This window comes from Theobroma cacao, chromosome 9 (genome assembly GCF_000208745.1).
Source record: "Theobroma cacao cultivar B97-61/B2 chromosome 9, Criollo_cocoa_genome_V2, whole genome shotgun sequence".
Lineage (NCBI taxonomy): Eukaryota > Viridiplantae > Streptophyta > Magnoliopsida > Malvales > Malvaceae > Theobroma > Theobroma cacao.
This window is the reverse complement of record NC_030858.1, coordinates 7455184-7472831: the sequence shown is the minus strand read 5'-3', so window position 1 is coordinate 7472831 and position 17648 is coordinate 7455184. Positions and strand designations below refer to the sequence as shown.

The window sequence follows — 17648 nt, the reverse complement described above, 5'->3', positions numbered from 1 at the left end:
AAAAAAAAAACAAATAAAAGAAAAAAAACCTGACTAGTTGGACAACGTTGACCTCTAAGAACTTTCCCCATTGGTGGCTTGTCCTCAGGGTCATTTAGGTCATTTGCTGGTCCTTTTAATAATGATCAACGGTTTGATTTGAGATTTTATGCAAGTTGGCAATTTTTTCTTACTCATAATTTACGCCTTCCTCTTGTATTTTAAGATATTGGAATTCTTTCATATCAATCGTTTTTATTACAAAGATATAGAATTCCTTGTAATTGGAAGTGTAATGTCAAACAATATATTAAAATTTGGGCTGTAAATTTTTAATTATGATGATGAATTCAGGATGAATGTACATTCAATCCCCGTACTAAACTAAAACTCAAATGGAATGATTCTTTGGGTTTGCGCCACGTGTAAGGATGAAGATACGTGAGCAATGAAGACAATTTTGAGGTGTGAAACCATGATCATGATCTCTTCAATGCAAGTGTAAAACCGATTGCACGTGAGGTTGAATAATCGAACCTCCTTGTACTAAACTAAACAGCAATAAATAAAATACTTAAATTTATTATGACCTTAAAAAAAAACACACTAGGAATTTGATAATTGAATGAAGATAGTACTTATTAAATGTTTTCTTGGTCAAGAATCAGTTCAGTTGTTATTATTATTATTATTTTATGATGAATAACACAAATGATATGGCCTATGGGGGATGCATGTTGATTGGACAATCATTTGATGTTGGTGTGGGCCAAAGTGGGAAGCAGAAAACGAAAAAGCAAATAGAAACCACCAGGAATTAGGGTTTGATGGGTTGAGGCTAAAAGAAGTGGCCTTGATAAGTAGATAGATACAACAATCTACCACCATAACCATACCATATCCATTGTCACCCCTCTGTCTCTCTCTCCCAATCTTTTTTGCACAGCATTACATCTTTGGGCCCCCGGAGTAATTGGGGGGGTCTAAACTCCCAACACTAATTGAAGGATTAAAACTTTTTGTTCACTTTGTGTTCAGTGTTGAATAAGGTGGGAAAGTAGAAAGAAATTCACTGTGTTGAATGATAGCTATTTAAGTGGGCATCTATGGAATGATGTAACGTTTAATTTCAATTGGTTTGTGTTTTTGTATTTTCACCTTATTTTGGGTTTTGTGGACTGAGTATTATGTGCAAGTAACTGTTCCTAATATCCTTTTCATTTGAAAAATACATAAATGAAAAAGACTAGACTGACCAGTCAATACGTAATTTAGACTAGGCCCATTGTCAGAAAAAACCAGAGTTTGCTTGGACCATTTTCATGGGTTGAGTCCATTCACCTGTTGATACCTCAGCTGAGCCTAAGCCCAGCTTATTGCAAATGTTGATGTCATTTAACAAAGTAATCGTTCCTTTGAGTTTTCAGGAGCTAAAGCCGAAATTTTGGCTGTGCTCTGCTCCTCCCATGGGCCACGGTGAAAGTGAAGTCCATCACATGCAAGCACCAGATATGCCTGAGGCAAACCAGAGGAAAAGGAAAAATCACAGAAGCTTCGGACATCAATTCAACATCACTTTCGTTCCCCCATGTTCAAGCTTTTCTTCAGATCTAAGAAAATCTGCCTGCCAGATGAAACAAAATGTCAAAAGCTTTCGAGGAAAAAAAAGAAAAAGAAATTAAGGATCTTGCTGAGTCTCTGATACGTCAGAGAACAAGTACACCCCTCAGAACCACTTCTTGGGAGAAAGGTCTACCACATAAAATTTTATGTTCACCATGTTAACCCCTCGGAAGCAATGACCGTGTCTTCAATGTGTTTTGCAATTTAACTCTAAAGTCATTTTACAGTAATAGCTCGATGAGTAATATGGTTTAATGGGCCGCAAGGCTGTTTTGCTCACTGTGCTAACCCTTATCTACGGGAACCAGTCCAATCAATCAGTTTCAGACATGGATCATATCTTTGATTTTTATGTAGAAAGAGTCCAATTTTTGCATGATGCCTTTCTGGACCTGAAAGCCTCATAGCTCGACACAGTATATACTTGAGAAGTAGTGATGTTTGTGACTTGCTCCTGGAATGGATAAGAAGAAAGAGCAAGCTTCTTTTATTCATTCACATGGATATTGAGACAATGTAATATAGGGACCAAGAATCTCTAATCCTGACAAAAAGTTTTTATCTTCAATCTTGTTCATATTCTTAACTAGCCAATTTAAATGTTTTTGAAATAAGAACTTCAAATCAAATAGTGATGAAGTGGATAATAATTGGCAAAATTTTACTGCTACAATTAGGCGAGACATATCCACATGCCACATGCCTAGCTTATCTCGTCCATTTGCCCTTTAATTACATTGTCTAATGTCTACCGACTTTTCTTTTTAGGCCATTTTCAAGGCACTAAAGTGGTTCTTTTCTTTGACAATTCACACATATTTTCTTTTTGTTTTTTAAATTATTAGAAAAGTAAAAATTACACCCAAACAATTGACTTATTAATTTATACATATTTCTACTTAAAGAGTAAGATTCGAGGTTAATTATAAAAAAAAAAAAAGACAAAGGTTCATCCTTCATTTATTTTCTTTTAAGACCAATTCCAGGTTTCTAGTCCTGCATCGCATGTCTCTGGGTTTATGACATAGATGGCTCCCCACCCCAATTAGCAAAATTATATATAGTTATTGATGTATTAATTTGTCATAGTCTATTAAAATCTCACATATATAATAATTCTTATATTGAATTGTGTGCTTGTCATATCAAATCAAAGTGACAAAAATCATTTCAGAGTTCAGCCCTTGAAAATGAAATTTGATTCTTGTTGTATAATTGGATAAGCAATAAGCCTCCAGGCTGCACATATATTTCAATATATTACATTCTCACCTATAGTGTTGCTCCTTTTATTTAATAAATGTATCTCTTCAAAAAAGTCTGATTTGTTGCACAAATTAATTCTAGAATTATTACAGTTATCGAGCAGTGAAAGAAGTTTTTTTTATTTTTTTACATATATATATATATATATATCATGAAATTCGTTGCATTGTGAGTTTCACAACAAAATTCAAGAGAAACAGAAAAAAAAATTATTAACTTGCCATTTTTTGAAGCAAGTTCGATTCCATTGTTGCTTAACATATTCCCCCATAGACTAAGAGATATAATAATGCGCCACCGTAAGCAAAGGACTATGCAAATTGTCAGACGATTCCAAAGCAAATTCAAGTATTCTAGAGTTCACCCAATGTTATAGGAAAATGAATCCCCTTGACATATGCTTACCCTTTAATATCAAATCAAATTTTGGAAAGGAATAAAACGTTTCCATCTCAATGGATCAACTGCAACTACTGCACATTTATAGGTATCCAATTCAAAGAATAGTTGAATAAAAAATTGTTCCTAATAGAATCCAATGAAAATTGGTATAAAATACAGGAATGTGAATAAAGATATGTACATATCAAAGCATCAACTATGCTTAGGTGTCAATCATCTCTTTTCATCATTATTGGATTCTCTNTAATTCGGAAAAAAAAAAAAAGATATATATATATATATATTATATATATAGTTTTCATATATATTCATCCAAATACCATCAATTTAAGTCTTGCTTTGGGAAGAAATATGATAGCTGTATAAAGAACCTTCAATTTAAGAATGCAATCATGAGAATCTTGGTAAAAATTAATAACAAATCATGTCACGGGTCTACAATTTTAATTTAAAAAATATATCAATCAAATGGAAAAAAATTTCTTATTTATATGTATAAGACTCATTTCATCTCTTATTTATATGAAATTTATGATATTATATTTATGTAAATATTTATTTATGTAATTTTGTATTATAAAATAAAAAAATTATTTTTTTCATTTTATAAATTTTATTCCCTTTATCGCATGGCTCGATTTAAAATTTCTAATATTAAATTTTGGCCGTCCATGTGTATTCATTTATTCCTAACGACCTTAGTCAAAAAGCTTCACAGACATGCAGTAGCTCCAGCTAATCACCATCAACAATATAAGTAATTGAAATTAATTTAAGAAAAGGCTTAATATGAACGCATAATTAACAGACACGTCAACAGTGGGAATAAATAAATAACTAGTTTAGTGGGACCACCCTAAGGGTCATGTGTTCCAATCATCGGACCTGTAAATGGCAATGCCATTATTATATAACCTAGAGTGTTGCCCATGCTACGCGTCGGGTACAATTTTTTTATATATAAATAAAATATAAAATTAATTTATATTAATAAAAATAATAATTAAAATATTATTTATAAATTACATTATAATATGTAAAGATAAATTTTTAAAAGTCAAAAGATATTGTGATGAAATACTAAATTTATTTAAAATGAATTTGTTTATTAAATTTGAACTTATTTGATCTTTTACAATACTATCATGTATAGGTAATACTATTCTTAACATGTCTATATAATGCATTGTCAGGAATTTTTTTATTTCTTGCATTGTCATAAAAAAATTATAAATATAATCAATAAAAAATTAATATTAAAAAATAATAACAAAAAATTAAAAAAAACTAACAAAAAATTAAATCTCAATTTTTTCTCAATTACAAATTAAATTAAAAAAACCACACGGAAAAGTAAAACATGCAAAAGCCAACTTGAAACGTGATGATTTTTTAAGTTAACATGTGGTAAAATGAAGAAGTATTTTTAGATTTCCTTTTAAGTATGTAATAGATAAATTATTAGAGTAATGCATACACATAAAATAACATTTCAACTCTTATTTTAATTGGACAGATGCATAAGCATATGATACGTCCTGAAAACCATATAAGTCTTTGTCTTGTTTATCATGATGAGAGGGGAGTTTTTCTTTTATCTCGATAATTTAGTAACCAAATTAGTAATCAAATGAATGTGATTAAGGATAATAAACTTAAATATGGGGGAAAAGTAAAAAGAAAATATGGCATAATCTAAAAAAAATAACATTTTAAATCAAATTGAAAATTCAAATATTAAGTGATAAATTTGATTTATCACATGAAATAAAAAGTAATAAATTTGGACCTTATTTATATTTCTAATGAAAAAATAAGTTAAAATATTTATATTTGTTTTTGCTTATCTGTCACAGGATCTACAATTAAAGTTTTTGTATGCGTTGAAATGTAAATGTTTAATTACTTTTAACTTTGTAATACATAAATTATAGAGCCATTCTCAACTAGACCCAAATGTCAACATAATCAAGAACATTAAGGAGCTACTTCATCAACCGTGGGACTACAACATTTCTTATGTACATCGTGAAGTAAATTAATGTATCGATTGTTTGATCATTCACAATGAGATTTTCTTTTTGGGTTTACATGTTTATGATCATCTGTCACATTGTATTAGGTCAATTTTATTTTCAGACTCTTTGAATGTTGTCTAGCCTAGAATGATGTATTGATTTTACCTTGTTTTCTCTAAATATAAAAGAAAAATTACTTTTAACTTCATGTAAAGTGAAAAAAAAAAAAGAGGAAAATGTCAACAAGGACAGTAAAAAATAACAATTTACATAACACTTTTTACGTTTTTTTGCTTTAAACAATAAAAAGAAAAAAAAGTGAACGGTTGTCATGAGATACGCTGTACTGTAGTGAATGATATATCATCATTCATCTGCCGATAGACAAATGTCAAAGTTAGATAACCAAGGAAACTCGAGATGCAAGAAAGTCAAAAGTGAAAGGGCTTTATTTCTCACATAAAAGTGGTGGTCAAGCCTTCCAAAGCATATTACCAGAATGATTCCTCAATCAATCTGTTCAATGTATCCTATCAAAATTAAATGAAATTATGAAAACAGTTACACCAATTATTCTATTTTTGATATAATATTTTAAAAGTTTTAAATTATTAAATAAATTTTTATAATTAATAATAATTAATTATTATTAATTAAAATATTATTATCATTTTATATTTACACATGATATTAAAGTAAAATATAAAAATATTATTTGATTATATTATTATATTATATATACCATGTTACTATTTTATATAAAATATCAAAATATTACATCTGCTAAAATGAAAATACACTAAAATGAGAAACAATACTAGCAAATGTTACTACTATTTTTACTGTCGGAAGATTTTCACTGGCATACAAATCATTGCAAGCGCCGTGGTTTCTCTAACAAAAAATTTTCATTTTGCTCTTTCTGGATTCACTGCATTACAGTTACAGTTTGGCAACAGTGTCCTTATCGTGTCAGCAACAAACAATTACCAATAACCACCGTCAAAAGAGCAAAACCAAAATTTTCATATCATCACCTTTTTTTTTGCCCTTCTCTTCTGTTTCATACCATCTCTGATCTTTCTGCCTCTGTAAAGAAAATGGCGGGTAACGACTGGATAAACAGTTACTTGGAGGCGATATTGGATGTGGGTCCAAACTTAGACGACGCCAAAGCGTCGCTGTTGCTCCGGGAACGAGGGAGGTTCAGCCCAACGAGGTATTTCGTGGAGGAGGTCATCACTGGATTCGATGAAACTGATCTCCACCGGTCCTGGGTTAAGGTATTCTTGTTTCTTCACAATCCGTTAGAATAAACTACTTTTTTTTTTAATTATGTTTCAATAGTTTTTAGCTGAATGATTGTTGTTCTTCTATATTCTTTCTTTTTTTATTTTTATTTTTATTTTTTGTGGGGGTTGTGGATGGTATAGGCTCAAGCAACAAGAAGTCCCCAGGAGAGGAACACGAGATTGGAGAATATGTGTTGGCGGATTTGGAATTTGGCTCGTCAAAAGAAACAGGTTCTTTCTCTTTCTTTCTTTCTTTTTGGCTTTCTTTCGTTTTTTTTTTAAGAATGTATTTTAGATGTTGAATTGTGTACTGATGATGATGGTGAGAATGTAATGTGAAGCATAATACGTTAGGTGTATTATTTATTTATTTATTGTTTTTGCGTTGTTAAAGTGGTTGAAATGCTTAATAAAGTTGTGAAGTACTTGAAATGTGTGAAGAAAATGTGAGTCTGGTTGGTTTCTTGAGGGGGTTGATGGGTGTTAATGGATTTTCAGAACTTTAACAAATGCTACTAATATCTTGTCCAAAGAAGAATAGGTTTGATAGTTGTTTTTCCTGCTTGCGTTTGCTTCCACACTGAAAAAGTAAAAAAAGTTCGATTACAGGTACAAACAAATAGTATTTTTTTTTTGCATAATCAAAATTTAAAAATGTTACTTTTTCTTGTGTTACATTTTTCATGTCTAATTCTGTTTTTTTGCTTCCTAAGTTTGATCCTTCCTCATGTCTAATTCCTAAACATAATGTCCTTGTTTTTTTAATTCAACTTAATATGTATTGGAGAGAATAGAATGCTAATGATTGATTTGGTTGCTTAGAGTGGGAGGTATAAGGTTAATGAGAAAAAAGAAAAAAACTCTTGGCTTGTCTTCACCCATGAAATAACTTTTCACTGTTCTTCATATGCAATGTGGATGATATACTGACTGATTTGTTTTTTTTTCTCAACATTAAGGTGATAATCTTGAGTTGGAGTTATTTTGGTTTTTGTAAGAATATGTATGTTTCCTGCTCATTCCTTAACCAATGAAGAAATTTATGAGACTTCTTCTGACTTCAGAGTTCAAAGTATGATTTTGTTGCCTCCTTGAAAGGGTGTGGTTTGGCATAATTAAAATTAATTGGTAAATTCAAATTTTCTAGTTTTCATTATCTTAATATACTAAGAGATATATTGAGCTGCCTGTAACTAAATCTTAAGTTATTTGATGTTTCCTTCTTTTGTAGCATGAGGGAGAGTTGGCCCAGCGAAAGGCTAAACGCCGTCTTGAACGTGAAAGAGGCCGCAGAGAAGCAACTGCTGATATGTCTGAAGACTTATCAGAAGGGGAGAAAGGAGATATTGTCAGCGACATATCAGCCCATGGTGAGAGCAACAAAGGCAGACTGCCTAGAATAAATTCTGTTGATGCAATGGAGACTTGGGCTAGTCAACAGAAGGGAAAAAAGCTATACATTGTATTAATAAGGCATGGACTTAACTCTATTGCTTTATTTTCTTCACATAGTTGTGAAAAGGATTATGCATAGTTAAGGCATGGACTTAACTCTAGTGCTTTATTTTCTTAACATAGATGTGAAAAGGATTATGCATAGTTAAGTTTCTGTTGCAGTAGTTATAGCATTTTAGTTAAACAAAAATGTTAACAGAGTTGTGCCTCTGGCATCTTATTTAGCACTAAACATTGGTCTGAAATCGATCAGGTAGCCACTGAAGGTTAATTTAATAAAAAGAAAATGAAAATTTGTTGACAATAATTGATGTAAATGTAACCCTAGATGTTAGGATGTATCTGGCATGCATGATGGTTTTTAATAGTAATTTTTAACAACTAGTGTCTATGCAGCGTTCATGGTCTAATTCGGGGTGAAAATATGGAGCTTGGTCGGGATTCTGATACTGGTGGTCAGGTAATTTGGTTGTGGAATCTTTCTCTCTCTATTTCTGGTCACAGAAAACTTGTTCTATGGCATATGCTGATAACTGACAAAATCTTGAACTTTTGTTGTGTATAGGTTAAGTATGTTGTGGAACTTGCTAGGGCTTTGGGCTCAATGCCAGGAGTTTATCGGGTTGATTTGCTGACTAGGCAGGTAGCATCACCAGATGTAGATTGGAGCTATGGTGAACCCACAGAAATGCTTACACCAAGAAATTCAGAAGATTTCCTGGATGAGATGGGAGAGAGCAGTGGTGCTTATATTGTCCGAATACCATTTGGCCCTAGGGATAAATATATTCCCAAAGAACTTCTGTGGCCTCACATCCCCGAATTTGTTGACGGTGCACTTAACCACATAATACAGATGTCCAATGTTCTGGGTGAGCAAATTGGTAGTGGGAAACCAGTCTGGCCTGTGGCCATCCATGGTCATTATGCAGATGCAGGTGACTCTGCTGCTCTTCTATCTGGTGCATTAAATGTACCGATGCTTTTTACTGGCCACTCGCTTGGCCGAGATAAGTTAGAACAACTCTTAAAGCAGGGCCGCTTATCAAGAGATGAAATAAATACAACATACAAAATTATGCGCCGAATAGAGGCCGAAGAATTATCTCTTGATGCCTCTGAAATAGTCATAACCAGTACTAGACAGGAGATAGATGAGCAGTGGCGTTTATATGATGGTTTTGATCCAGTCCTGGAGCGTAAACTGCGTGCAAGGATCAGGCGTAATGTCAGCTGCTATGGAAGGTTCATGCCTCGCATGGTTGTAAGTTCTGGAACATTATGTACTTTGCAAGGTGCTTTCATTGGTGTCAAAGAGTGCTGTTGAAACCCAGGTGCAGCTACCAAGCTTTGGAGCTTGGCTTATGGATAGTATTACATGTCTAGTGTGTTGTATTTCATGAGCTTGGCTGGGCGAGGCATGGTGTTTGATTCTTGCTTCACTCAGAATAAACATGCAGGCATGTTGAATCTCTTGCTAGGTCATAGAATGTTCTTTGTGAATCTGTTTTTTTGTGCAGATAATTCCTCCCGGAATGGAGTTTCATCATATTGTTCCACAAGACGGTGATATGGATGGTGAAACAGAAGGAAATGAAGAACATCCATCTTCCCCAGATCCACCCATCTGGTCCGAGGTTCTAATTATTCCTTACGCATTGCTACATAGTGCTTCACATTTATGTGCCCAAAGCCAAAGATATGCTACCATGTCTCTTGCTGCCATTAATTTTGATACTAGTTTTGAAATTGTTATTTGTAGATAATGCGCTTCTTCACCAATCCTCGCAAGCCTATGATACTTGCCCTTGCTAGGCCAGATCCCAAAAAGAACATCATGACTTTGGTCAAAGCCTTTGGAGAATGTCGTCCTCTAAGAGAGCTTGCAAACCTTGTATGTTTGAATAATCTGATGAGATTTGGTTGATGAAGACAGCTTTTTTCATTCCAACTGACAGTTCTTTTGTTATAAGCTTTTCTTTCTTGTGCTTAAAAGCTGAAATGATTCTGCTGGATCTTTCATTTAATTCTATATTTTTCTTTCTCTGGTGCTTCACAGACATTAATCATGGGGAACAGAGATGGAATTGATGAAATGTCAAGCACAAATTCTTCTGTTCTTCTCTCAGTACTTAAGCTTATTGACAAATATGACCTTTATGGACAAGTGGCATATCCTAAACACCATAAACAGTTTGAGGTTGCTGACATTTATCGTCTAGCAGCGAAGACAAAGGTGATTTTTGTAGTGTATGTTCTACAATAAATTCATAGGTGGTTTGATGTTGTGGTCTACTTCCATTGCAGTGCACAACTGTACATGCTTTGAACTTACTTTTTCTCTTTGGTCTCTTCCTTGTTTCAAAGCTCTTGCCAAGTGCCAAGGGTGCTGCATTGACCGCATTCTAGTTGTACCCTAAATCTTATTTGTGAAAGAATATGTTATTGCAGTTGTTGTCTATGTTCAATTAGTATTACACACACACTCACATACATACATAAATACATATGTATTTGTATACAGCTTGATTTTTAGATTATGGAACTTCTATTTTTTTTCCCTTATGTTGAGGAGGGATATAACTCAGCGTAGTTTTGTTATGCTATTATTGAGATTCTTGCTTTGAGTTTCTAATAGTTCTTGTTGAGTCTTTGGTTGTTATTTCTCACCCACACTATCTTCTAAATTTGTTGTAATCTCACATAACTCTCTCTCTGTTAAGATTATCTAAATATTTCTGTTCCTGATCCAATTTTCTTGTGCAGGGTGTTTTCATTAATCCAGCTTTTATTGAACCATTTGGCCTTACTTTAATTGAGGTGCTCTATAAAATAGTTATAAATAGTTCATTAATTTCATCTTAGTTTAGAACCATATATGACCATGGCTCTTTTGTTCCAGGCAGCAGCTCATGGTTTGCCTCTTGTTGCCACCAAAAATGGAGGTCCAGTTGATATACTTCGGGTATGACTTATCAGTTAGAATGTGTTTATTAGACATTAGAGCATGACAAGCATACATTAGACTGCTAAGTTTAAATCACGGTTTTGATATTTAATATGAGATGTTATGCAGGTGCTTGACAATGGTCTTCTTATCGATCCTCATGATCAGCAGTCTATTGCTGATGCCCTTCTAAAGCTTGTTGCAGACAAGCAGCTCTGGGCTAGATGTCGCCAAAATGGTTTGAAGAACATTCACCTATTTTCTTGGCCAGAGCACTGTAAAACTTACTTATCTCGAATTGCTAGTTGTAAACCAAGGCATCCACAGTGGCAAAGGAGTGATGATGGAGGTGAAACTTCAGAATCAGATTCACCAAGTGATTCCTTGAGAGATATACATGATATTTCTTTGAACCTGAAGTTTTCTTTGGATGGGGATAGGAGTGGAGTTAGTGGAAATGATAATTCTTTAGACTCAGAAGGAAGTGCCGCTGATAGAAAGAGTAAGTTAGAGAATGCTGTTTTATCATGGTCAAGGGGTGTTTTAAAAGATCAAAGGAAGGCTGGATCTGCAGACAGAGCAGACCATAGTTCCAGCTCAGGAAAGTTTCCAGCATTGAGGAGGAGGAAACATATCTTTGTCATTGCTGTGGACTGTGATTCCGATGAAGATCTTCTTGATGCCATTAGAAAGATTTTTGAAGCTGTGGAAAAAGAAAGAACTGAAGGCTCTATAGGTTTTATATTGTCAACATTCATGACAATATCTGAGATACAATCTTTTCTGACATCTGGAGGCTTGAACCCTAATGATTTTGATGCTTTCATCTGCAATAGTGGCAGTGACCTCTACTATTCAAATATTAATCCTGAACATGGTCCCTTTGTAATTGACTTTTATTACCACTCGCACATTGAGTATCGTTGGGGTGGGGAAGGATTGAGAAAGACTTTGGTCCGTTGGGCAGGATCGATTACTGATAAGAAGGCAGGGAATGAGGAGCAGATTGTTACTGCTGCTGAACAGCTTTCAACCAATTACTGTTATGCTTTTAGAGCAAAAAATGTGGGAATGGTAAATTTTCTTTTTATTATACTACTAACTACTGGTAAATGACTTTCTCATGAAACAGCTTGATATTTTCTCACCAAATAAGGATGAATTGGAGTTTACATTTCTAACATGTCTAGCATGTGATTATATATACACATATGTTTATGAATTTTTTAACAATACCATGGGAAACACATATTTATGTTTATGCTCTTCTCAGGTACCCCCTGTTAAGGAGCTTTGGAAGTTGCTGAGAATTCAAGCTCTCCGTTGTAATGCTATTTATTGTCAAAATGGAACCAGGATAAATGTAATTCCAGTGTTGGCATCTCGTTCCCAAGCCCTCAGGTGGAGTGTTTTATGTTTCCTTTATTAATGCTATAATGTTTTTTCTCTTGAATGTTGCCTTGATTTCCATGGTTATCCTTTTTATTCGTCATGAAACTCTGGCTATCCAATCTTCATAACTTAAAGTTGATTAGGTGCCTTCCCTCATTTATGGCTGAAGAAAAAAAAATTATTGTCCCATAAGTTCTAATGCTTTCTATTAATTTGTAATTAAAGGAATTGGCTTGGGTCCATCAAATTTTTCTAGTGTAGTAGTAGTCAATAAAGCAATGCAATTTTATCCTTTCCTTTTCTTTTTCCTATTTATTGGAGAAACAGTCTGCGTGGTATCCAAATTTGCAAAACTAAAGGGAAATTTATTGGGTTTTGAACATTTTGTTTGAATTGGATGATTGACCTGATGAATATGATCTATTGAGTCAAGAAGCAGCACTTTTTTGAATGTTTTAGTTGCGGAGGCCTGAACTTCTTGCATTTCTCCTATACTTTTAGATTTTTTGATGACTTTTGGTACTGAATAATCATCCAGCAAGGAAGGAAGCTGTTATTAGCCAAATTCAAGAGCCCTCTCGATAGAACATAGTTTCAATTATCTTTATCAGTACTCAAAACAGTTGTTTTCTTCTTTGATCAGTGACATTCTAGCTTTTAAACATTTTTGATCTGTTGAATCATGTTGGAATTCAATGACCCCAAAACACATGTCAGGTATTTGTACGTTCGGTGGGGTGTTGAACTGTCAAAGATGGTGGTTTTCGTTGGAGACTCTGGGGATACAGATTATGAAGGGTTGCTTGGTGGGATGCATAAAAGTGTAATATTGAAGGGAATTTGCAGCAGTGCAAGCAATCAATTGCATGCCAACAGAAATTATCCGCTCTCTGATGTCATGCCTGTTGACAGCCCCAACACTGTTCAGACATCTCAAGACTGCACCAGCTCTGACGTCCGTGATTCCTTGGAGAATCTACTCGTGGGCTAGAAAAGTCACAACCAGAGCTTCTCTCTTTCTCCGGCTCCTGCTCAGAAGTCATAAGCATTCTCCTACTGTTAGTAGTTTTTCTCCCCTGGAACATCAAAACCAATCTCAATATGTTTCCCTCAGATTTGTACATTCCTTCAAAACGTCCATTTGCGGATTGCTGATATAGCAAATAAGTTTGATCACCAGCTAAATTGTATGGGTGTTGTATCATTTAAAATGTGGGTGCCTGCCTGTCTTGCTATCAAAATTATCCAACGGGAATGTGATACTACAAGTTGCTAAAACAGATATCTGCTGGGTCTTGGGACCCTCCCAATCCCTTTCCATCTTTTTCTGGGGATCATCATGTACAAGAATAAGCAATAGAGCCCATTTTCGCCTTTTTGTTGACACTTATTTGACCCCAACAAGACGCAAGCCAACTTTGCCTGGCGAGGCGGCTTCAGACTAATTAGAGCTAACGACATTGGTAGGGAAATTTGATACTATTTTTTTAAAAAATTTTTGGTAAATTGAGTAAATTGAGTGGTTTAGTTTATCTTATTTAAAGATCAAATGAATTAAGCATTTTTAGAAAATTGATTAAACATAAATGATGATTAAACTCACTAAACATAAAATTGGTTTGGTTGGTTTGATTGTGGAATTTTTAACAAATTATAATATTAAAACTAATAAATTTCATTCATAATTATAATATGTATAAATTAAATATAGATATATAGAATATATTACTTTATTATTATATAAAATTAATGATACAATTTATATATTATAATATTTTAATTTTTATATCAAAGTTTGTATAAATAATCACAAATTATAAACAATATATGTTATAAAAATTAAAGCAATAACTAAAAAATTTATTAAGTGTAATCATATAAATAAAGTCTATTATAAATTATAGTAATACTTATGTATAAATTAAATATATGTATATATATAAAATATATTACTTTATTATATATAATTAATGATACAATTTATATGTTATAATATTTTATATCAAAGTTTGTATAAATAATAGCTAATTACAAATAATATGTTATAAAAAATAAGGTGATAATTAATAAAATTATTAAGTGTAATCATATAAATAAAATTTATCATAAATTATAATAATACTTATGTATAAATTAAATATATGTATATATAATATATNAATAAAATTTATCATAAGTTACAATAATGCTTATGTATAAATTAAATATATAATGTTTATATAATTATATATATATTCATAGCATTTTATATTATGAAACATTACTAAAGTATAATAATTATAACCTATTAATATGTAGGATATTTACTATCATATATTATAATATTAATATATAAGTTATATCATTTAAAATATATTACTTGTAATTTCTTATTAATATAGATTTATAAATAAAAAAAAATAAATAAAACTAAAATTAAATTGTTTTGATTATGATTTGTATACTTACATATAATAAACTAATATATTTTAAGTATATTATTAATTAAGTTTACTATCAATTCTTCTTAATATATATAAAAAAATATTATAGATATTAATATATATATATAAATATATTATAATAAATTTATTTGGTTTTTTGAGTCGATTGGTTTAAGAATTTTAAAATCGAGAACTGACCAAAAAGCCAATTGGATCAAACATTTTGAATCAATTGATCTAATGGATCAATTTAACCGAACCGTTTTACCCAAATCGTATTTGATTTTGGTGAGTTATTGGTTTAGTTTGGTTGTTCACACCTCTAAACATATATATTAGATTCATTGTATTAAATATTAATTAAATTTTTTATTATTATTTAAGTTGTAAATATAAGTTAACAAGGTATCTTTTAAATTGATTACATTGATATCCTTCATTCACATTTATAAATATCAATGTAAAATTTGACCTTACTCAAGATAAGGTCAATATTTGCTTTATTTTATGTTGAACATCAACATTCAACAAAGCATGAAAATTAAAAAATAAAAAATATTTTTTAATTGTAGGGTTTTTTATATTATTATTCACTTCATTTCTATTGAATATATATATTTAACATAACATGAAAATTTAAGAAAAAATGAATAAATTAAGCGTTTTGTATATATACTAAATTTTTTGTATAATATTTGATATTTAATGATTTTTAATTTTTAAAAACAATGTATATGCGTATGAACTATATGTAAATGTAAAAAATAAAAGTGATAGCTATAAATGTTTAAAAAATAAATCATAACATAAATGTGAGACAAATTCAAAGAGAAAGAGTATTCGAAGGACAAATTAAAAGGTATAAGCGACAAATTTCAAGTTATCTTCAATATCTGGAATGAAATGTATCCAAATTCCTTTGAATTTGGTTAGGATATTTCTAAAATCAAATGTTCCGACATTTAACTCACAATGCGGGCTAGTGTCCCCTAGCTTGACGTACAAATTTAAAATATAACTTATATCATTTAAAATATATGAATTGTAATTTCATATTAATACAAATTTATAAATAAATATATATAACTAATATTAAATTACTATGATTATGATTTGTATACGTAAGTACAATACCTTAATATATTTTAAATATATTATTAATTAAGTTTACTATCAATTCTTCTTAATATATAAAAAATATTATATATATATGACTATATCTATAAATATATAAAAAATTAGTTTAGTTTTTTTTGGTGGATTGGTCAAAAAATTTTAAAACCGAGAACTGATCCAAAAATCAATTGGACCAAATATTTTGAACCAATTGATTCAATGGATCAATTAGACCGAATCATTTTACTCAAATCGCATTTGATTTAAGTAGGTTATTGGTCTGGATTGATTTTACTCACCCTTATTTTTTGAGATTAGAAGTGTGAGTTCATGATAAAGTTGTATCAAAGTTTACTTAATTTTTCACAGATATAATGAGATATCATACTTGAGATAGCTCCGAACGAACTATGAGAGAAAAAATTAATGTCAAAGATTTCACATTAAAAATAGATAAGATATGTCTTAGATTTATAATTCGAAGTTTCCTTCAACCACACATGCACGTTTCTATATATCTACCATTTTTAATTTCTCTCACATTTATTATTCCAATAATGTATCCAAGAAATACATTAATATAATATGTCAAGAATAATTATTATTTTTATCTATTAAAGATAATAAATGTCACCCACTTTAACATTCCATTTGGTAATGAGTTGTTACAAAATAACTATACACTTGCATATATCATTTAATATATTATGCATTATTGGTATAGACTTTAGCAAAGAAAATGGAACCTTTTTGTCCGAGTATGGTGTATTTTCTTAACAGTAAAATTTTGGGCCTCAAAGCTGTTTTTAAAGACTAGTTGGTATATAGTCTAAGAGTGAACAAAATCAATTCAGACTAATTATCTATTCAAATCAAATATAATTTGGATAAAATGGTTCGGTTTAATTGGTCCATTAAATTAATTGATCTAAAATATTTGGTCAAATTGATTTTTTGTCGGTTCTCTATTTTAAAATTTTTAGACCGATTCATCCAAAAAACCAAACTAATTATATATATTAATATATATGATATTTTTTATATAAATTAAGAAGAATTGATAGTAAACTTAATTAATAATTTACTTAAAATATATTAGGTTATTATATGTACATATACAAATCATAATCATAGCAATTTAATATTAGTTATATATATTTATTTACAAATATGTATTAATATGAAATTACAAATTATATAGTTTAAATTATATAACTTATATGTTAATATTATAATATATGATAGTAAATATCTTACAAATTAATATATTATAATTATTACATTTTAATAATATTTTGTAATATAAAATGTTATAAATATATATATAATTGTATAAATATATTATATACAAATATATTTAATTTATATATAAGCATTACCATAATTTATAATAAACTTTATTTTTAAGATTACATTTAATAATTGTATTAGTTATCACCTTAGATTTTATAATATATTGTTTATAATTAGTTATTATTTATAGAAATTTTGATATAAAATATTTTAACATATAAGTTATGTCATTAATTTCATATATATATATATAATAAAGTCATATATTATATATACATATATTTAATTTATACATAAATATTATTATAACTTATAATAGACTTTATTTATATCATTACAATTAATAATTTTATTAGTTATCACCTTAGATTTTATAATATATTATTTATAATTAGTTATTATTTATACAAACTTTGATATAAAACATTTTAACATATAATTT

General features: G+C 30.5%; 1 protein-coding gene across 1 annotated transcript; it reads left to right on the top strand.

Annotated features, from left to right (window-relative positions):
* On the top strand, positions 6227-13650 carry LOC18588834 (probable sucrose-phosphate synthase 1). Its single transcript, XM_018127918.1, has 13 exons — positions 6227-6571; positions 6722-6811; positions 7812-8053; positions 8432-8495; positions 8601-9299; positions 9556-9672; positions 9798-9929; positions 10095-10271; positions 10802-10855; positions 10938-11000; positions 11112-12056; positions 12256-12383; positions 13092-13650. Exons 1-13 carry the CDS (start codon positions 6389-6391, stop codon positions 13363-13365), a joined length of 3168 nt encoding a protein of 1055 aa, XP_017983407.1. The 5' UTR covers positions 6227-6388; the 3' UTR covers positions 13366-13650.

Excerpts from the sequence above, each read along its gene's own strand:
- LOC18588834 (XM_018127918.1), top strand. The coding sequence starts at position 6,389 with ATGGCGGGTAACGACTGGATAAACAGTTACTTGGAGGCGATATTGGAT. Across the intron at positions 9,930-10,094 it reads TAAGAGAGCTTGCAAACCTT|ACATTAATCATGGGGAACAG; the intron begins GTATGTTTGAAT and ends GGTGCTTCACAG. Across the intron at positions 12,057-12,255 it reads GAGCAAAAAATGTGGGAATG|GTACCCCCTGTTAAGGAGCT; the intron begins GTAAATTTTCTT and ends TGCTCTTCTCAG.